At 49.0% G+C, this 21,334-nt stretch overlaps 1 protein-coding gene across 2 annotated transcripts; it reads left to right on the forward strand.

Moving 5' to 3' along the window:
- The first annotated feature begins 1,452 nt into the window (after nt 1-1,452).
- LOC310837603 (uncharacterized protein) lies at nt 1,453-20,909 on the forward strand. 2 transcript variants are annotated; one of them, XM_083724460.1, is made up of 3 exons: nt 1,453-1,947; nt 9,072-9,191; nt 16,274-20,909. In XM_083724460.1, the coding sequence occupies exons 2-3, from the start codon at nt 9,104-9,106 to the stop codon at nt 17,779-17,781; spliced, it is 1,596 nt and encodes a 531-aa protein (XP_083580586.1). In that variant the 5' UTR covers nt 1,453-1,947; nt 9,072-9,103; the 3' UTR covers nt 17,782-20,909. The 2 variants fall into 2 exon arrangements, with proteins under 2 accessions (XP_083580586.1, XP_083580585.1); XM_083724459.1 differs by having other exon boundaries at nt 1,454-1,977.
- Nucleotides 20,910-21,334: the final 425 nt, after the last annotated feature.

Consider the following 21,334-nt stretch of genomic DNA (forward strand, 5'->3'; position numbering starts at 1 on the left):
GGTACCACTGTATCCCTAAATGTATGGAACCTTACGGCTGAGAAAGCTGTTGAAACCAGGTCTCCTATGCTCAAGTCGAACAATATCGCTGGCTTTACAGAGCCATGAGCTGTGGTGCTTGGAACACTCGCCGCCAAACCTCAGACGTGTTCAGATAGTTGATCTTGGTGGTGGCCTGTCTAAGTAATACATTGGAATGTAGGTAGGAAACATTATTGGCTCCTCAACCAATTGTGTAACAGAAAAACCACACGCTTAGGTATGTATGACACATCTGTCTTTCTGAATCAGAGGCTGCCTACCAGGAGGGTGGGTAGCTTTTGGCCTCAGAGCTCCCCCGCAGGCTGAAAAAGTTTCCCCATCCCTGGGCTAGACTAAGGCTGTGTATTGTTCATTCCACTTTTTTGGAAGTTGCTCTTCATCTTTATCAGGGCAGATTTTTTTTGTTAAAAAGAGCACTTCTTCACACAGCGCATAGTTAAAACCATGGAACTGGTTCCTGCAGAAGGCAGTGGTGGCCACCAAGTTTTGCAAGCGGCTTGGAGAGATTTATGGAGAAGACATATCAGTGGCTGCTAGGCATGATGACCCTATGATCTGCTTCCACAGCTGGAGCCAGAAGCCACAGGAGGGAAGAGGAATCGCACTCAGGTCCTGCTTGCAATTGATCAAATCAGTCAGTCGCTTTATGTAACCCAGGGCAACATCCTTACTACAACAGAAACGGAGAGGTGACAAAATTATAAAATCGGGATGGGTAACCACTTCCCCACCCCTTTCTAATTAAGTTCCTTCTCCAGTGGGTGAAAGACAGTGGCGTAGCGTGGGTTGTCAGCACCCGGGCAAGGCAAGTAATTTGCGCCCCCTAACCTGTGGATTTGGCCCCGAACCCTAACCCCCAGATGTTGCGCCCGGTGCGGCCGGCCCCCCCTGCACCCCCCACGCTGCGCCACTGGTGGAAGATCATTCAGGGGCCAAGGATAGCTCAGTCGGTAGAGCATGAGACTCTTAATCTCAGGGTCTTGGGTTCCCACGTTGGACGAAAACACAGGAGCCAACTCCTAGAGGCCGAGGTCCTTTTGGTTCCCCCCAGTAAAATATTTGAGGGGGTCGCCCCCCAACCCAGTTGATAGGCATTGCCGTTCAAATGGTGTTTGCGTGCCATGTCTTGTGATGCGGGATGGGGGCCTACCTGGGCCACCCCAATAATTTATTCCAGTTGGCACCCCTGGGCGAAAGATTCCTGCATTGCATGGGGGTTTTGGACCCTCGTGGTCCCTTTCCAACTTTGCAATTCTCCTATTTCCCTCCAGCGGTAAGGATTCCCCAGAACGCACCGAAACCGCTCGTCTTCTAGAACGCGCCCAACGATCTAGAACGCGCCCAACGATCTAGAACGCCGACGGAGATTCTTTTTCCACTCTCCCCGAGGGTGTGGGGGGGAGACACCTTTTTCCTTCGCGGGAAAACTCGCACGGGCAGGTCGAGAAGAAATATTTTAAGGCCACCGCGGAGGAAACTCCGATGAGAGCAGCAGCAAGTCCAGAAGACATAAATATAGATATATTCCAGATAGGATCGATCGATTTATTTATTAAAGAGAGCGAGCTCTTCTTCATCCACCCCATCTTCCACCCACGCACCCCAACCCCCTTGCTGCAAGAGCCACTCGCGATCCCGATCTGGGGGTCCTCGCCCAGCAGAGGGCTCCCCTTCCCGCTGCCAGCCGCCCGAGCTGCGCCCTTCTCTGCCGCCGCTGCCGCTCGGCAGCCCCGCACCGAGAGAGGCGGAGTTTCCTGAGTCAGCCGCCGCTGCACATCCGGATTAAGCTGAAGCGGCGGCTGCTGCTGCTTCTCCTCCTCCTCCTTTACCCCCCCCCCACAACACGCAGCAGGGACGACCCCCCCCCCCCGGCCGATCTGCAAACTTGCCGGATCCGCGCTGCAGGTGACCAAAGGCGAGGATCCCCGCGGAGAGGTGAGGGAGGGGCTGTGCGCGGGATCGAGGCCTGGAGGGATTGCCGACTAATTGGCCCTGATCCCTCCTCCGCCCCCCGCTCTTTTTTTTTTTTTGTTTCACGGTGGGGGTGGGTGGGAGGGAAAGGAATGGCGAAGCAAAGCCCTTCTGCCGGTTGAGGGGTGGGGAGCCCTTTAAAGGAGAGGAGGGGGGAGCGATTAAGCCTCGGCCCATTTTGCTGCAGGGGGTGGGTGGGACTGGGAACAAGGGCGAGCGCCAAATTGGCCGCCGGGGGGAGGGAGAGAAAAGGTGACTTGATTATTTTTTCCACCTCCTTAGAAGATCAATGGCCAAATCGAATTGGGCTCCTGCGTCCTCCTGCAGTGGAATCGGAGCAAGCCGTTTCCCATCTGCCCCTATAGATTTCGGGGGTTAAGGCCCGGATTTAGTTTTCTGGGTAGCCTCGTAAGCGTGTTGCAGCATGCACAAAAAGTTTTAATTTGCAAGCAATCCGGGTTTTCTTTTTTCTTTTTCGTGGTAGCCGAGCGCGTTCTGTTCATCCGCACGCAGAGACTCTTAGCCCTTTCTTGTGGGTTACTTTAATATGGGGGCGGGGGGGGGAATAAAACAGCGTCCCTGCCCGCTTTTGTACCAGAAGTTACGCCCACCTTTGTCATGTTAAGTTTTCTTGCTTGGTATGTAGTCTTCGCAATGCTACTGCTTCCAAGAATTATTAGAAATTCTTACAATATTTTTGAAGAAGCGATTTCTTACATGGCCTTGGGCGTTAAGTTCTCAGGGCCCCTTACGGTATGAGCACAGCAATTTGAAATCTCAGAAATTAACCAGTATCACATACTGCTGTATTTATGCTTATTGCAATATCATATTTGCACTTGTATGTGTTTTTAAAAGTTGCCGAGAGTGATCCCTGAGATGCTGCAGGATAGCTCAGTTCCAACAATAAAATTCTTATTATTCTATGTTCAGAAGTAGCCAAGTTTGCTTCTGCTAAAGTGTTAACGCAAGAAATTGGCAAAGTATGAAAACATGTAATTTTTTTTTTTAAAAAATCCAATATTGGAAAAAGACTTATTAGAATATGAATTGGAAGAACAGAAATGGTCTTAGCATTGGGTAAAATATAGAGGTACATTTCCAGTTATTCTAGTCCAGGATTTCCCAAACTTGGGTCTCCAGTTGTTGTTGGACTATAATTCCCATCATCCCTAACCACTGGTCCTTCTATCTACGGATGATGGGAGTTGTAGTCCAACAGTTGGAGAGCCAGGTTTAGATGAGCAAGGGCACTAACCCCCTGGATGTTTTTGGGCTTCCAGCTCCTATCTGCCCTAGCCAACCTAGGCCAGGGTTGATGGGAGTTGTAGTTTAGCAACATATGGTGCACGACCAGTTAGCTAGCCCTGCTCAACAGTCTATTATGTTATGTCAAAATCCACAAAAACGTTGTGCTACATTATGTCCTAAGCTTTCCTGGAGGAGAGCGTGTTTTATCAAATGATGCCTCTAATGTAGTGGTTTCTAGTATACAAAAGCTCATGCCTCGCTAAAGCAAACAAATTATGAACAAAGAACTTGCAGCACCTTGAACAATAGTATTATAATTACGGCTTCGGCGTGCACAGATTTCTCCGTTTTTAATCTGCTTTTGAACCCTTGCAGTGTAGGACATAGCACCGTTTGGACTTTATGCCTTGAGTTGCCCTAAATATCTCGAGGTGGATCTTCTGAAGGTGAACTGCATAAGGCATCATTTGCCAACCTGGTGCCCTCCAACTGGTCTTAGACAACATCTCTCATCAGCTCCAGCCAACTGGGAGTTTTAGTGTATTTCTCATCTCCGCTGGAAGCCGCCCAGAGTGGCTGGGGAAACCCAGCCAGATGGGCGGGGTACAAATAATAAATTATTATTATTATTATTATTATTATTATTATTATTATTATTATTATTATTGTAGTTCAAAACTCCTGAAGGGAGCCAGTTTGGAGGCAGGGTGGAATCTCTAACATGAAGCATCACAGTTTCTGCCTGGTTTCCCACCCCCTTTTTTATTTGTGTTTTTTTTTTAATTAAAAAAAAGCATTCCCTCCCAATCTTGGGAGAGCTAAATTGCAGCTGGTCTCACACAACCTGTTTGTAGACTCTTTACCTGAGTAACCAATAGCAGATTGCACAAGAAATTAGCAATCCAAATAAGTATTGCCGCTGTGCAAATAAACATGCTCCGGATTGGGTAATAGTTTGTGTGTGGCTCTCCAACCCTTTATCTGTTCTTATTTTTTCCTCTGCCTTTTGATATCCCACCCTTTTGTATATATCAAATTAAAATCAGCAAGAGGTCAGCTTTCAAATCTGCCGGGAGAGTTATTATACCCACAGGGAGTTAGAATCCGTCAGCGATATTCATCAGCGAGGTGCTGTTGATGATAAATAATCCTCGTTTCTTCCAAGGGGCTGAGGGTGGAGTTTATGGTCTCTTTCCCCCTTCCACCTCTTCATATCAACCTTGCGAGGTAGGCTAGCCGAGGAACTCATACTTTGGGTTCCAAGCTGGGGTTCAAGCCTAAATCACACGCTCTCCAGTTGCTGTGACTGGCCTGGTGCACTGAATGCTAAGCTTGGGTGTGGGAGCTGTGGGTTCAAATCTCTGCTCAGCTGGGAAGCTCCCTGATTGGTTTGGGATGTAGCCAATCACAGCCTGCGTAAGCAGCGGAAGGGAATCTTCTAGACTGGCAATAGGGAACCTGTGGTCTTCTATATCTATCGTTGGGACTCCCAGCAGCCCCTGTCCAAGGGTCCAGGGATGATGGGATTTGTAGTCCCCATCAGCACCTGACACACCGCAGATTCCCACACACCCCTGTATTAAGAGCAGGCATAGGCAAACTCCAGCCCTCCAGATGTTTTGAGACTACAATTCCCATCACCCCTGACCACTGGTCCTGTTAGCTACGGATGATGGGAATTGTAGTTCCAAAACATCTGGAGGGCAGAGTTTGCCTGTGCCTGATTGAGAGGATCAAACCATCCACTTCCGGGTCTGCAAAACAACAGGGTCTTGTCATGCAGCTAGAGGATTCCAATATATGGCAGGTTTTTTGGGTGGTGGGTCCTGAGGGGGTGGAGAATGGCAAACTGCAGAGACCTTGGACAGGAGAAGGGCCAGAATTTGTGACCCTGAAGGCCCCAATGAGCTTTAAAAATGAAATTTAAAAATTCACATTACCTCTGGAGTTGGAAGGCGGAATAAGCAAGACTTGGGGCGGCTTTGATTACTTGAAGAGAGCTGCAGAAATTCCTATGCAAAAGCCACAGTGCAGAGAATATGAGCAGATTAAAGGTTTAGCCAGACACTGTTTTTGGAAAGAAACCCCACCTTTGTGGAATTGGACAGGAATTTCTGAGACCTTTTCCGCTCCCTGCAGAACCACAATCTCCAGGGTTTCTTGTTGGGAGTGTGTGGGGGGGGGGGGCATGGCTGTTGAATTAGTATAAGCCCAGTAGTGTAAACATCCTTAAAGAGCAGTGAAGCCTGTTCTGTATTGAATCTGGCCGCCATGGAAACCAGGAACAGTCCAATGAGATGGATGCCTGCAGAAGGGCTGGAGCTTTGCATGCGCTTCAACAATGGGGCATGGGCAGTGGGCGGCATTTTAAATGTAGTAGAATTTTTCTCTGGGTATTAAGTGGGGCAGCTTGGTGTTTCCACCCCCTTTCCTGCCCCTATCAGACTCACAAACGGCGCTGCTATGTTGCAATTGCACCGTCCTGAGTTGCCAGGCCAATGCAGCATTCGGCTACTTAAGGGTTTTTGTTTCTTAAAAAAAACAAAAAAAAACATTTAATGTTTTGTACGCTGCTTTTCCCACGGTGGAGCTGAATTCCAAAAGCCTCCCAAGAAAACAAGCCATTATAATTTAAAAAACAAAACAAAACAGCATCTCCTAATACAAGAGGAAGATGCACTTGTGGAAGCACACTAAAGGAATCTGGTTACAGATAGGTAGCCTTGTTGGTCTGCCATAGTCAAAACAAAAGAAATTCCTTCCAGTAGCACCTTAAAGACCAACTAAGTCAGTTCTTGGTATGAGCTTTCGTGTGCATGCACACTTCTTCAGATACACTCTGAAGGAATCTGAATAGCAAAAACCGCAAATCCATGTTGTTCACATTGGGATGTATGTGGGGAATGCCAATGGAAAGAACATCTAGTAACTGCTTCCTTCGAGGGTGAGAGAAAGGAGAAGGTGCTAAAAACGGGCTCTCAGCTTACGGGGCCAGCAGCCTCTTTTCTCACCCACTGCCGCCAGCTAAGCACCAGGCGAAATGCACACCACCCCATATTTAACAACAAGTGTCTGGAGGGGGAAAGCTTTCTAACCTGGTATACATCACCCACCTCCCTCCTGTCTCCCGTTATTGGGCAAGATCCACAGGAACAGGATTCTCTCACCCTGGAGAATGAAACGACAGTGGTACCTCGGGTTACAGACACTTCAGGTTACAGACTCCGCTAACCCAGAAATATTTCCTCAGGTTAAGAACTTTGCTTCAGGATGAGAACAGAAATGGTGCTCCGGTGGTGTGACGGCAGCAGGAATCCCCATTAGCTAACGTGGTGCTTCAGACTAAGAACAGTTTCAGGTTAAGAACAGACCTCCAGAACGAATTAAGTACTTAACCCGAGGTACCACTGTATCCCCTTCTCCCTCTGCTGGTGCTCCCCCCAACAGTATTTTGCTTCAGGCCAAGGGAGCCGACGTCTGTCCACAGTTTTGAACACAGCACCCATGCACCCACCGCCCTTAGAAAACCCCTTAATCCTGATTTGATTTGGAGGTGTTTGGTGTGAAGAAACAATTGCAAAAACGTGGTTTTTTTTGAAATCTGAATGTTAAATCAGAATCTGTCAAGGTGTATCTTCCTGGCATAAGTTGGGTACAGTGGCTGGTAGAGTTTGGATTTGATATCCCGCTTTATCACTACCCGGAGGAGTCTCAAAGCGGCTCACATTCTCCTTTCCTTCCTCCCCCACAACAAACACTCTGGGAGGTGAGTGGGGCTGAGAGACTTCAAAGAAGTGTGACTGGCCCAAGGTCACCCAGCAGCTGCATGTGGAGGAGCGGGGAATCAAACCCGGTTCCCCAGATTACGAGTCCACCGCTCTTAACCACTACACCACGCTGGTGGCATGTCAAGAGCCTTTCCTGTTTGAGGTTTCCTTCCCTTTGGATGTTTAGGGAAGTTTGGAAAAAATCAAAGCCCCGATTGATTGCAACGTGAGACGGGGCCTTTTCTGCAGCGGCACCCTGAGCTGTGAAATTGCCTTTCAGAAGGAAAGGCAGCTAGAGCCACATCCCTCAGCGCTGTATAGGCAGGCGGTGAAAACAGCCTTCTTCAGCGTGGCTTTTCGATGGTTTGCTCTGCTCCTTTGAAGCCTCGAGGCTTTGATTTTTTGTTAAAAGTGTGCGTTCTCCATTTTAGTTTTTGCTACTTTGTGCAAACCTCATTGAGGTTGGAAACTGCTATAAGAAAGTTTAATAAATAAATTGGGTTGTAGCCCATGCTAGTCCTACTCAGAGTAGACCCACTGAACCATCAACTTGCATTCATTAATTCCAGTGGGTCTACTCTGAGTAGGACTCAGTTGGATCCCACTTGTGTGGAGGTTGCTGGGGCGGAAGAGATCCCACAGGCCTACACACTGTTAGACACTGGGTGGTGGTGGTTTGGCTTCCACTCTTGGAATTCTGGCTATGGGTGAGTTTGTAGAGCATATTTATACAGTTCATAGAATCATAGAATTGTAGAGGGTCATCCAGTCCAACTCTCTGCAATGCAGGAATCTCAACGAAAGCTCCAATGGCAGATGTGTATGTGTGTTTATTTTTGAAAAAGTCCTACCTTGCAATTAAGGTGTGCCGGAGTACCCATTTACCAGATTCCAGCTTTTCCATTAGTTGTAAAAACACCTTAATTTGGTCCTTTCCTGGGCCTCTCAGAATAACAGTGCTATGTACGCATATAACACTTCTTATCACGCCTGTGAAAGAAGGCAGGGAGTATATTTAAAACCCAGCACACCTGCAGAGGTTGCGACACTGTGTACTGAATCCGGCGGAAAGGCCTTTAACCAGGCTGTCTCCTCTTGTCCATTAACCTGCTGTTGGCTGGTGATTTTCTGAGGAAAGAAACCTGTTGCTTCTCCTGCTAATGTTCTCTAAGGCATAGCAGGGGGCCGATGGGGGGGGGGGGAGACCTGTGGTCCCACCGGCCCCCAGCCAGCACGGCCAACAGTCTGAGATGATGGGAGATGTTGTTCAATGGTCTCCAGAGGGAATTGGTAAAGGTAAAGGGAGCCAGCTTACAGCTTCCAGGTCATGTGGCCAGCATGACTAAGCCGCTTCTGGCGAACCAGAGCAGTGCACGGAAATGCCGTTTACCTTCCCGCTGGAGCAGTACCTATTTATCTACTTGCACTTTGACGTGCTTTTGAACTGCTAGGTTGGTAGGAGCAGGGACCGAGCAACGGGAGCTCAACCCATCGCGGGGATTCGAACCGCCGACCTTCTGATTGGCAAGTCCTAGGCTCTGTGGTTTAACCCACATCGCCACCCGCACCCCCCAAAGTAGTAGTAGTTGTTCTTGTTGTTTAGTCGTTTAGTCGTGTCCTACTCTTTGTGACCCCATGGACCAGAGCACGCCAGGCACTCCTGTCTTCCACTGCCTCCCACAGTTTGGTCAAATTCATGCTGGTAGCCTCGAGAACACTATCCAACCATCTTGTCCTCTGTTGCCCCCTTCTCCTTGTGCCCTCCATCTTTCCCAACATCAGGGTCTTTTCCAGGGAGTCTTCTCTTCTCATGAGGTGGCCAAAGTATTGGAGCCTCAGCTTCAGGATCTGCCCTTCCAGTGAGCACCCAGGACTGGTTTCCTTCAGAATGGATAGGTTTGATCTTCTTGCAGTCCATGGGACTCTCAAGAGTCCTCTTCAGCACCAGAATTCAGAAGCATCAATTCTTCGGTGATCAGCCTAAGTAGTACATTCCAGTAAAGAGGCAGATGTTGAATGGGTTTCATTTGTTGTTGGTAGGTGCTGCTGGATTCCTGAGAACTCTTTCTGCCATGGAGCCTTGGGTGTACCTGGACCCGCGACAGAGGGCACTATATCGAGATGTCATGCAGGAGAGCTATGAGACGCTGATGTCTCTTGGTAAGAATCCCATTTTCCTTCTGCTTTTATTGATTCTCCTCTTCCGTTCGTACTTGGTTTTTCTCCTCTTTTTTGTGTGTGCACGCTATAAAGAAGACCTCTCTTTTGCCTCCCCTGAACAGCAGCTATCACTGATAACATGTTCAGGGAAGTGGCGTTCTTTGTTCTGAAAAAAAGGTGAGGGGGGAAGCAGTGGGAATCTCCCAGGAAGGGAGAAAAAAAGCCACAAGAGACCCTCAGACTCCTTATTCTTAGATGAGAATGGCCTGAGAGATTCGGCAATTGGACTCATAGCAGAGGCAAGATCTCATATGTCCTGATAGCTGCCCAGAGTGGCTGGGGAAACCCAACCAGATGGGTGGGGTGTAAATAAAATTATTATTATTATTGAGCAGAAATGTACCAGGTTACAGTTTATAGTCACAGTTGCACGCATTTTAAATTCCCAGGGAGCAAATGAAGAACTTGGCTGGGAAAAAGACACACAGCTTTCCCACCTCAAGAAGCAAATGGGGTACAAGCACAACATTTCAGAGAGTGAGGTTCCGACACCAGTTTTCTGGGCACCCAGCTCAACATTTGACAGGAGCTCCTCGCGTCTTGCCTAGGGAACCTCTTGGTTTTGCATTACGGTGGTACCTCGGGTTGCAGACGCTTCAGGTTACAGATTCTGCTAACCCAGAAATAGTACCTTGGGTTAAGAACTTCAGGATGAGAACAGAAATCGTGCTCCGGCCGTGCAGCAGCAGCAGAAGGCCCCATTAGCTAAAGTGGTGCTTCAGGTTAAGAACAGTTTCAGGTTAAGAACGGACCTCCAGAACGAATTAAGTACTTAACCCGAGGTACCACTGTACGTGCAACATTCCTCCCTAGGGAATAACATTCCAAATAGGCAGGTCCGAAACCTGTCAAACAGGCCACATAAGCCCAGACGTGTGTGCTTAGTCCCTGCACAACAATTCTTGCTTGCTTTGACGCAACATGCTGGACGCGAGGCATACGAGGGCTTCAGTCAGACCTCTCCCCTGGCTGCTCTGCCCGACATGAACAGGGAGTTCGGAACCGCCCCCCCCCCCCAGCCTAAGGATGGGGAGCCTGTTCCGATTCCTCAGATGTTGCTGGAGACTTCATCTTTCCGTCATCCCTGACTACAGGCCATGCTGGAGCGGATGGGAGCCCAGGAAACTTCTATCTCTGCCGTGGTGCTTCCAAACCACCCCCACCACCCGCATGTTCTAAGTCTTGCTGCTACGGGTAGCAGGGTGAGGCCTCTGCCCATGAAAATGGCTGGTGGAAAAGCTACTCTGTGCCGGGGTGGGGGTGGGGAGCCCAGTTCTCCCCCTCATGAAGTTCTTTTGCTTAATTCCCAGAGTTAATTTTGTTGTTGTTTAGTCATGTCCGACTCTTCGTGACCCCATGGACCAGAGCACGCCAGGCACCCCTGTCCTCCACTGCCTCCCAGTTTGGTCAAACTCATGCTGGTAGCTTCAAGAACACTGTCCAACCATCTCGTCTTCTGTCGTCCCCTTCTCCTTGTGCCCTCCATCTTTCCCAACATCAGGGTCTTTTCCAGGGAGTCTTCTCTTCTCATGAGGTGGCCAAAGTACGGGAGCCTCAGCTTCATGATCTGTCCTTCCAGTGAGCACTCAGGGCTGGTTTCCTTCAGAATGGAGAGGTTTGATCTTCTTGCAGTCCATGGGACTCCTGAGTGAAAATGACCTCCGTAAAGTCTCTGGTTACGTTCCAAACTGAAGGACTCGGCTTCTAACAGCAGTATCTTCTGGGTTTCAGCGCCAGCAAGAAGTTGTTCCAGGAGCCTTAGCTGAGATTCCTGCATTGCAGGGGGTTAGAATAGATGACTCTCGGGGTGGGGGGGGACCCCTTCCAGCTCTACAGTTCTATAAGCCTAACTTGTCAGGACTCAGGAGCTGAGCCAGTGCCTGCCAGGACAGTGTCAATACAGGGGAAGGATACCTTTCTTGGTAATGTGGAAGCACAGAAGGATGGACCTTGGCTTCCCGCCCCCCGAGGCTGGCTTCCATACCTCACCTGTGTAACAAACGTAAATCTGCCCTTATTCCCTTATGGGGGACACAAGAGCCCTTATAGAGTCCTTTGCAGGTTCTCCATCGGTCAGAGAAAATAACAGAGGCAAACCAGAGAATATTAAGCAGCAAAGCAGCTAGTAAGCCTGATCTTTACTGAACTGTTGCAACAGGGTGCCCCCTTCACACGCAGGAGGAGGAGGAGGACCCCGAACAAAGGTGTGCCCGCCCTTATATAGACATTTTAAATTGCCCGCCTTGGAGTCCAAGACTACCCTCCAGATACATCATACCTACATCACAGAAAGGGCGCCCTACAACAGAAATCTGAGTGCGTTGTTTACCTCCTGTCTGGCAGGTAACCTCCACCGATGGAGAACCTGCAAAGGACTTTATTAGGGCTCTTGTGTCCCCCATAAGGGAATAAGGGCAGATTTACGTTTAATACACCGGTTCCAGAACACCCAAGACAACCTGTGTCAGGTTTGCAATCCCATACAACACTCATGGAAGATGCCCCATGGATGGTGTGCAAGTATGGATAGGGGTAGGGTGCTGAGTCACTCAGCGCCTCGGCTTTTATCCCCCTTCTGAGCCTGCTTGTGCAGAAGCAAGTTCTGCTTTTGTGGGGGTCACTTTTTGTAAGGACCAATGGCAGCTGCAGGCAGAGCAAGAAGCTGCTGTGAGATCTGTAGGACTCTTTTAAGATGGATGTTGCCTTGTGTGAAATGTACGGTGCTCCAGTTCTAACGTTTGAGAAGACAGAATCCTAGGTATGAAAAGGCCTGCTTATTAAACTTGGAAAACCTGGCTACACATTCTGTATCATCCATAGGTTTAGGAAACAGGTTTCCAGAATATAATATAATATACAGTGGTACCTCGGGTTAAGTACTTCATTCGTTCCGGAGGTCCGTTCTTAACCTGAAACTGTTCTTAACCTAAAGCACCACTTTAGCTAATGGGGCCTCCCGCTGCCACTATGCCACTGCTGCACGATTTCTGTTCTCATCCTGAAGCAAAGTTCTTAACCCGAGGTACCACTGTAATAATTATAATTATAATATAATATAATAATTATAAATATAAATTATTGTTAGCATTATTAGCACCCTACCCATCTGGCTGGGTTGCCCCAGCCACTCTGGGCTGCTTCCAACACATATAAAAGTGTTATCAAACATCAAACATTAAAAACTTAACTCCACTATCTAAGCCAGCCTTTCTCAAGCTCGGGTCCCCAGATGTTTTTTTGAACTACAACTCCCATAATCCCTGACCACTGGCCGTGTTAGCTAGGAATGATGGGAGTTGTGGTCCAGCAACATTCAGGAATGCAAGGTTGAGAAAGACTGATCTAAATGGTTATAACCCAATAAAAATTGAAGAGGCCTCTCTTTCTGTTCAGCATTAAACAAAGCACTTTTTACTCACTTGGCATAACACAGAACCTCTTCACTGGGCATGTAAACTTGGGGGGGAAAGTACCCTATACTTTCTGCAACCCTTTAAGGAAGCAGCTTTCTCGGGCCATCAAGGCTTCCATAGCACCTGGAACCAATTTGTCTGCTGGTTCCACAACAGTGCTGAGAAATCAAGCACAGGTTCTTCCTTCAGCTCCTGTTACTATTCTTGCCACTTGACGATCCATCAAGCTTTCTTTTCTAATAAGAAACTGGCCATTTAATGCCTTTGTTTCCCAGCTCTTTCCCCCATTTTCTGCCTGTGGATCACCAACATCCCTGCTGTTATCCACAGAGATTTGGAGGCAGCTTGCATTTCCTTTACCTTGGGGGCATGGGGTGGGAGGGTCCTGCAGGGCCTAAGAGAAAGGAGCCTGGGTTTGTCTTAAAGAGTCCTTTAAGCACCTTGGCTTAAATATGCCCCAGGAGATGCTCTTTAAAGACCCCACCCACAAAGAGAGTGAGTGCCCTTTCCAGCCAATAAATTGCCCTTCTCCCTCCCTCGGCTGCCTCCCTGAGAGGAGAGAGGCAGGCTGCTTCAATGGAAGCAAGTAACACAGGGGCTGAGATTCCGGTTTTCTTTTTCCCTGTTCTTCCTGGTGAGTATTTATTTTTTGGAATTGGGTATCGTTTTTTGCCAGGTGCGTTCTTTAGCAGGTTCCTGTTTTGCCGTCGTCTCCTATTTCCTATGCCCACCCTCCTCACTCTTGTTCCTTTTCCCACGCTGCCAATTTCCTACAGCCTCAAATCTTTCATATTCATAAGAAGCTAAGATGAGCTCTGATGGATCCCATCTTTTAGTCCCTGGGGGATAGGTACCATTTTGGGCCACATTTGCACTACACCTTCTGGGAGCTGTAGTTTGCGAAGGGTGCTGGGAGCTGTTAAAAGAGACCCCTATTCCCCTCCCAGTGCTATAATTCCCACAGTGGTTTAGCAGGCAACCCATCCTCCCAGGGAACTCTGGAAATTATCCTTCTGTGAAGAGAATAATGCCCCCCCCCCAAAAAAAAACTCTTGGCACCCTTAGCAAACCACAGTTCCTGGAATCATTGGGGTGGGGGGAGCCACACCTGTTTAAAGCGGTATTATAGTGCTTTAAATATATGGAGCGGTTGTTGCTTTAATTATCCTCCCAGGGACTTTTGTGCTATCTCAGAAGGCCTTCTCGGTAGTCGCGCCCGCCCTGTGGAACGCCCTCCCAACAGATGTCAAAGAGAACAACAACTACCAAACTTTTAGAAACAGATAGGTAGCCGTGTTGGTCTGCCATAGTCAAAACAAAAAAAAAATTGTTTCCAGTAGCACCTTAAAGACCAACTAAGTTAGTTCTTGGTATGAGCTTTCGTGTGCATGCACACGAAAGCTCATACCAAGAACTAACTTAGTTGGTCTTTAAGGTGCTACTGGAAACAATTTTTTTTGTTTAAACTTTTAGAAGACATCTGAAGGCAGCCCTGTTTAGGGGAAGCTTTTAATGTTTGATGGGTTACTGTATTTTAATATTTGGTTGGAAGCCCAGCCAGATGGGCGGGGTATAAATAATAATGATAATAATAATAATAATAATATCTCTTTCACCCCATATCTTCCTACACCCTAAAGCTCCTTTCTTGGTCACCCTGACCCTACTCGGTCCCATTCGTTTTTGCTTTTCCTGTGCTGCAAGATTCCTGTCTTTTCTGAATCCCCTGCCCTTATTTTTTGTCCAGAGTTCCAGAACTCCTGTATGCCAGTCTTTGCATCCCAGACATTTTGTGTGTGGAGTTTTTGCATCTGTTCCTTGATGCAGATCAGCTGTGGGGTGCCTTTGGCCCTCCAGATCTTGCTCAGCTACAACTCCCACTACGCCTGGCCTGAGCCAGGTTTGCTGGGACTGATGGGAGTTGTAGAGCAACCTCTGGCGGGCCAACGGTTCCTCCACAACTGATAGTGATGGTTGATGGTGACGTTTCTGTTTTTAATGCAGCGGAACGGGGAAAGACATTCTGCATACATTTTGCAAACCGCTCTCAGGTTGTTTTTTTTTTTTACAATCAGGTAAACCTGAAATGTAGACCTGAAATGAGATAAATAAAATTACTATTATATGGCACAACTATAGCACTTCCTATGTTGGAGAGCTCTGGACTTAACCACCTTTTCTGTTTTCTTATCACATATGCCCATCCTTTTCTTCCTGTTGTTATTAAAGGGCCTGTAATGCTGCACAAAAATAAAAAATAAAAACTTTGCCTGCAGGCTTTTAAAATAGACACTTGGGAGAAAAAGTAGTTAAAGTAGAAGTAACCCTTTTTTTACACCCCCCCCCCACAGTCACCCTGACTTTTTAGTGTTAAGCTTGAGTTTGCATCCTGTTTTATTTCTTACATTTATATATCACTGTCTCCTCCAAGGAGCTTGGAAGTGGCCTATGTTATTCTCTTTCTTCTTGTTTTCTCCTCACAACAACCCTGTGAGGTAGGTTAGGGAGGGAGAGAGAGATTGGCCAAAGGTGATGCCAGTGAGCTTCATGGCTGAATGGGGATTTGAACCCTGTTCTCCCAAGTCCTAGTCCACGACACCTAACAACCTCTACTCCCCCTCCCCCCAAGCGGCTTAGAAAAAAAGTCAAGATGCTATTAATGCAGCCTTTCTAAACTTTGGGTCCCTGGACATTGTTGGACTACAGCTCCCATCATCCCATCATTGGTCAGGGATGATGGGAGTTGTTGTTCAAAAACATCTGGGGATCCAAGGATGTGAAAGGTAGGATAATGCAAAGGCTAAAGACATCTCCCCCCCCCCCGCTGTTTTTTAAAATTGTAGCAGTCAGAATTTCATGTGTTTACCTGTAAAATTGGGTAGCAATAAAGGGAACTAATTGCCCATGTAAACTGCTAATCAATAGAGTTGATTGATGCTTTACAACTAAGGTGTGACTTTACAGTTGCTATGTTAATGCTTGTACTGCATTCCTTTGTGGCAACTTCTGGATAGTTTATTCTCTAAATCTCAGGATTCAAGGCTCACATTGGATAAAAGATTCCTGCATTTTAAGGGGGCTGGAATAGATGACCCTCGGGATCCCTTCCAACTGTACAGTTCTTTTAAAAAAATAACAATTATGCTTTTCAAGTTTATACTTTTCACTAATTTTACAATCATATTAACATTTCAGAGCTTGACTTCCTTCTCCCTCTTTCTGCAGTTCCTTAAATTTATTTTTAATATCTTCTGCCTACCTATCCAAACTTACTTAATTAACTCATTTATGTGGGATGTAAACCTCAAGATTCCCACAATTTATTCATCTACTTTAAAAACACTCTTATTATAAAACAGCAGGTTATTACAATAATCTTGCCAATCATCTTACCTGTTTACAAATTATCTGTAAATATTCAATAAACCATTTCCGTTCTTTTATATATAAAAAAGTTATCTTGCTTTCTTATTCTTCCACTATCCAACTGTACAGTTCTACGATTCTACGGAGGGGGGCGTTGCTACATTTCATCTGCAATCAATAGGTGTTACTATTATATAAATTCACACATTTTGGCCTTCCTAAGGTGGTTGCCTTGTTTTCCAGCTGCAGACAAGCTGCTGAACAGTAACAACAATGAAGAGGAGGAAGAGGAGGAGGACGATGAAGAGGAGGAGGACGAAGGGCCCGAGGAGCTGCGGCCAGGCACGTCTCAAAGCACCCCCAGGCGAGTCAAGCCCGTGGTGCGCCGCGCACCGCCCGGGCAGCCGCCACCGCCGCCGCCACCTCCCCCCAAGATCATCCCGGTGGTGAAGAAGGACAAAGCGACTCAACGAGGGCATGCGCTGAAGAAGAGCTTGGAGAGCCGCTGCTCGGACTGCACGAGGAGCCTGCATGCGCCGCCCCGGGGCCGCCAGCGGAGCGAGGCCAATGCGGCGCGGGAGAAGCCCTTCCAGTGCTCGGACTGCGGCAAGAGCTTCATCTGGAGCTCCCACCTGGAGCGCCACCGCCGAATGCACACGGGCGAGAAGCCCTTCAAGTGCCTCAACTGCGGCGAGGCCTACAGCCAGAACTTCCACCTGCTGCAGCACCGCTGCTCGCAGCTGATCGAGAAGCCCTTCAAGTGCCCCGAGTGCGGGAAGCGCTTTGCGCAGAGCTCGGCCCTGGAGAACCACCGCAAGGGCCACACGGCCGAGAAGCCCCACAAGTGCGCCGACTGCGGCAAGTGCTTCATCTGGGCCTCCCACCTGGAGCGGCACCGGCGGGTCCACACGGGCGAGCGGCCCTTCAAGTGCCCCGAGTGCGGGGAGACCTACAGCCAGAGCGCCCACCTGGCCAAGCACCGGCGCAACCACATGGGAGAGCGGCCCTACAACTGCCCGGCCTGCTGGCGCAGCTACGCCCTCATCTCGGAGCTGGAGGAGCACAAGAAGACCCACCTGGGCTGCGAGGACTGCGGCAAGGTGTACCGCAGCCGCCAGACGCTGATGCGCCACCAGAGGGGCCACCACCGCGAGCGCACGCACCTGTGCGAGGAGTGCGGCAAGGGCTTCGTGTGGGCCTCCCACCTGGAGCGCCACCGCCGCGTCCACACGGGCGAGCGGCCCTTCCCCTGCCCCACCTGCGGGGAGAAGTTCGCCCAGAAGGTGCACCTGCTCCAGCACAACAAGACGCACTCGCACGCACGGCCCTACAAGTGTGGCGACTGCGACAAGCGCTTTGGCGACAGCTCGGCCTTCCTGGCGCACCAGCGGGGCCACGCCATGGAGAAGAACCACAAGTGCCAGTACTGCGGGAAGAGCTTCGCCTGGAGCTCCCACCTGGAGCGGCACCAGCGCATCCACACGGGCGAGAAGCCCTACAAGTGCCCCGACTGCCCCGAGCACTTCAGCCAGACCTCGCAGCTCTTCAAGCACCAGCGCAGCCACCTGGGCAAGAGGCCCTACAAGTGCAGCGAGTGCGGGAGGAGCTTCGGCACCACCCTGGAGGTCATCATCCACCAGAGGACCCACTTCGGGACCAAGCCGTACCGCTGCTCCAACTGTGGGAAGGGTTTCACGCGCCGCGCCAACCTGCTGAAGCACCAGCGGAGCCACGCGAAGGAGAGCCCCTAAAAAATAAAATATGGAAGAGCGGGCGCGAGAGAAGCGGGGAAGGTGGGGGGGGGAGAGGGGAGACGCGCGCCCCCTCCCTCACGTTACCAAACGAGTCTAGAATCCACACGTGGAAGAGGAATCCTTTTTGTACATTCTACTTAACGGGGGTTAAGCAGTGGTGACCCCGGCGGATCTGCACGTGGTTGAGGAATTATTTCGGGGGTTGGGGTGGGGTGGGGGGAAAGATAGCAATGGAAAAGAAACACGCGACCGCAGCATATAAGCGGAGAGATTGTAGACACACACACACCTCGATAGCGGGGCGGGGGAAAAGAGGTTCTTGGAAAAGAAGGCCTATTGAGGTGAAAACCTAGTAACCATGTCCATTGGGGAGTTTTGATCCTGATTTAGAATCCGTATGGGTGTCTCGCTCACCTTTTTTTGTTTTGACACTGTGTACGTATAAATATAACCCATGTTTTGGGAAACGAAAAGCTTTACTTGACTCTTCCTCGCCCTGTATTGTGCCCGACTCCCTTCTCCTCCCCACCCCTCCAGCCCTGTTAGAAGAGCGCTGATGGATCAGGCCATTCAGATGCCTATGGAAAGCCAGCAAGCAGGACCCGGGTGCAGCAATCACTTGTGAATCCCAGCAACTAGAGGGTTTTTTGTGTGTTTTTGTTTGCCTCCGACAGTTGAGGGGGGAACATTGCTCTCATGGCTAGTAGCTGCTGCTAGCCTTATCTTCCATGAATTTGTCTAATCCTCTCTTATAGCTGCCTCCCCCGTGGGTAACTTTGAACTCTGGATAACAAAGCTTTAACACGCTGAGGACTAACCTCCAACCTTAGATGCCTAACTGAGAAGGACTCAGACTTCACTAGATGCTAGGGAATCCACCTGGGTAGCAGGGAGGGCCATAAAACTTTGGTAAGCCTCTTGAATGTGGAGGAAAAGCTTTATTGACTTATTCAACACAAATAATCTAAACATTTTTTGGGGGGTGGCAGGTAGAGGGAGCATGAACTATGCCTTGAGCAGCGCTCCCACCTGAGTAGCCGGTGCATTGGAACCTAAATGTCTGAGGGTCAGATTGCAGCATTTAGCTAGAGAAGCTCAAATTGGTTTTGCTTGGATTTCGGATTCTCTCCTTCTCAGTTTCTGCTTTCGGAAGCTGCCGTGGAGGAAGATGGCACCCTCCAGACCCAGGAATCCCTGGAGGGTTTTCGTTTCCTGAGGACTGAAGGAAAAACAGAGAGGATGGAGACCCCATTAGAAACTGGGAGCTGTGCTTATGGGCCGCTATTCAGCTAGATGGCCCTCTTCTTTGAGCTCTTGTCTCTTGGGGTTCTTTATAGTTTGGCCACAGATGTGAAGCACGTGTGCAAAATCTGCTCGCCAAGGTGTTGGTGAAAAAGCCCACCTTTCTCACATAAGTGTGCACCTTTCTCATATACAACATAAGTGTGCAACTTACTGAGGGGAAGAAAACAGTAAGACACTCAAAGAGGGTTGGGCCTGGAAGCATGCTGGGGTAGTGTATTGTTGATGGATAAGATTCAGAATAGGAGTTCAAAGGCTCATGGTCTCTTTATTTTTATTTTTTGGAAGGGGCAGGGGGTAGCTGGCTGTAGGCATCAGCCTGTCTTAAATCATAAAATCCAGATTTCTAGTAGCGTGGATCTTGGGTCCAGAAAGCCCAACAAATAGGCATCTTGAAGTTTTCCTATCCTGGCTTGGCAGTAGGATTGATGAACACACACACACACTGATAAAGAAGTTGAGCCTTTGGGTGGTGTGATGGATGCATGAGAAACTAAAGAAGCAGAATTTATATTCTGGAAAGGAGGCAGGAGAGGAATGTGGAGCTGTCAATGGGAGAAAAGGAAAATGTTACCTTGCCATGCAAGGTTAACGCCTCAGAATTTACTACCGTAAGACATCATGGCACCACCTGCACCTTAAAAGCAGCCATTTTTTTTGGTGTGTGTTCATATTTTCCTGAAAACGTTTCAATTATAAAGAAAGCCATGCAAAGGAAAAATAATAATTAAAGCACTGCTTTAAGCAGTCGTGGCTTCCCCTCAAAGAGTCCTTGGGGTTGGTAGTTTAAGGGTGCTGAGAGTTTTGAGGAAGACTCTCCTATTCCTCTCCCAGAACAACAGTTCCCTAGAGGGGTTTAGCAATCTAACCCTCTTCCCAGGGAACTCTGGGAATTGTAGCTCTCTGAGAAGAGAGGGCTTTCCTAACAACTTCCAGTGCCCTTAACAAACTACCGTTCGTAGGATTCTTTTTGTGGGAGGCCATGACTGTTTAAAGTGGTGTTATACGACCTTAAGCATATGTAGTGCGGATGAGGCCCTAGACAGAAGTTGGGGAGAACTGAGAGCCAAAAGGCCTTGCCTCTCGGCTGTGGCGAGGACAGGCGACCTGTTACTACTGACTGAGAACAACGCATCTTTGCTCCAGGGAGGGGCGACTGTAGATTTTGGCCCCCTGGCATGGGTACTTTGCTTGAGCTTCCAGCGCTGCAGCGGGTTGAGCTGGACGACCCTCAGGGGCCTTTCCGGCTCTACAATTCTGTGGCAGCCTCTCCTGCCACCTACCTCGGAATCTCGCTCGGGAGGACTGGCGGAAAAAGAGCCCCGTTTCCCGCACCCCATTCTTCCTCGGCCCTGTTGTGACGGAGAGGCCTGCGAAGGAACAGAAAGCCTTGCTTGTCACGGGAGGCAACAACAACACACCCCAAAGGCTTGGCGCCACAACGCCCTCTTAACCATGCAAATGGGTGGACGGATGAGGCCTGGACTCTGGATTTCCCTCTGCGTCTGCCTCTGGCTTAACCTCTCCCTTGTCTTACGGGCGTGTACTCTCCCCCCCCCCCCGTTGTTCTGCCCCTTCTTCCAAGCTTTATTTACTTTATTGCATTTGGGGCGGGGGGCAAGGAGAGTCTGTTTGCCTCAATGTACTTCTGTTTATTTTTCTCCCCCCCCCCCCCCCGTTTTTTTGTTCTCATCCAAAGCAAGCGTCTCTTATGTTTTAGGGTCCTGTCCCCTCGACTGACTTATTAAAAGGGGGAGTTTCTAAGCTCTGACTTCTTTGTTGTTGGTTAGGAGTAATAAAGATTGAAAACGTAGCTCACGCAAGTGTGGCGTGTCTGGTGTTTTGTTACAGCCCTGTTGGTTTACAGAAGGCGGCGTTGGCGCTCTTCCTTTCGCTGAGCTCAGGGCATTGGTGCAAATGCGAGGCCTGGGATCCACTAGTAAGTGGTGCTGTGGTCTAAACCACTTGCCGATTGGAAGGTCGGCGGTTTGAATCCCCGCAATGGGGTGAGCTCCCGTTGCTCTGTCTCAGCTCCTGCCAACCTAGCAGTTCGAAAGCATACCAGTGCAGGTAGATAAATTGGTACTGTTGCAGCGGGAAGGTAAACGGTGTTTCCGTGAGCTCTGGCTTCCATCACTGTGTCCCATTGCACCAGAAGCCGTTTCGTCATTCTGGTCACATGACCCAGAAAGCTGTCTGTGGACAAACGCCGGCTACCTTGGCCTGAAATTGAGATGAGCGCTGCAAC

Source organism: Podarcis gaigeae (genome assembly GCF_964106915.1).
Source record: "Podarcis gaigeae genome assembly, chromosome: 2".
NCBI classification, from domain to species: domain Eukaryota; kingdom Metazoa; phylum Chordata; class Lepidosauria; order Squamata; family Lacertidae; genus Podarcis; species Podarcis gaigeae.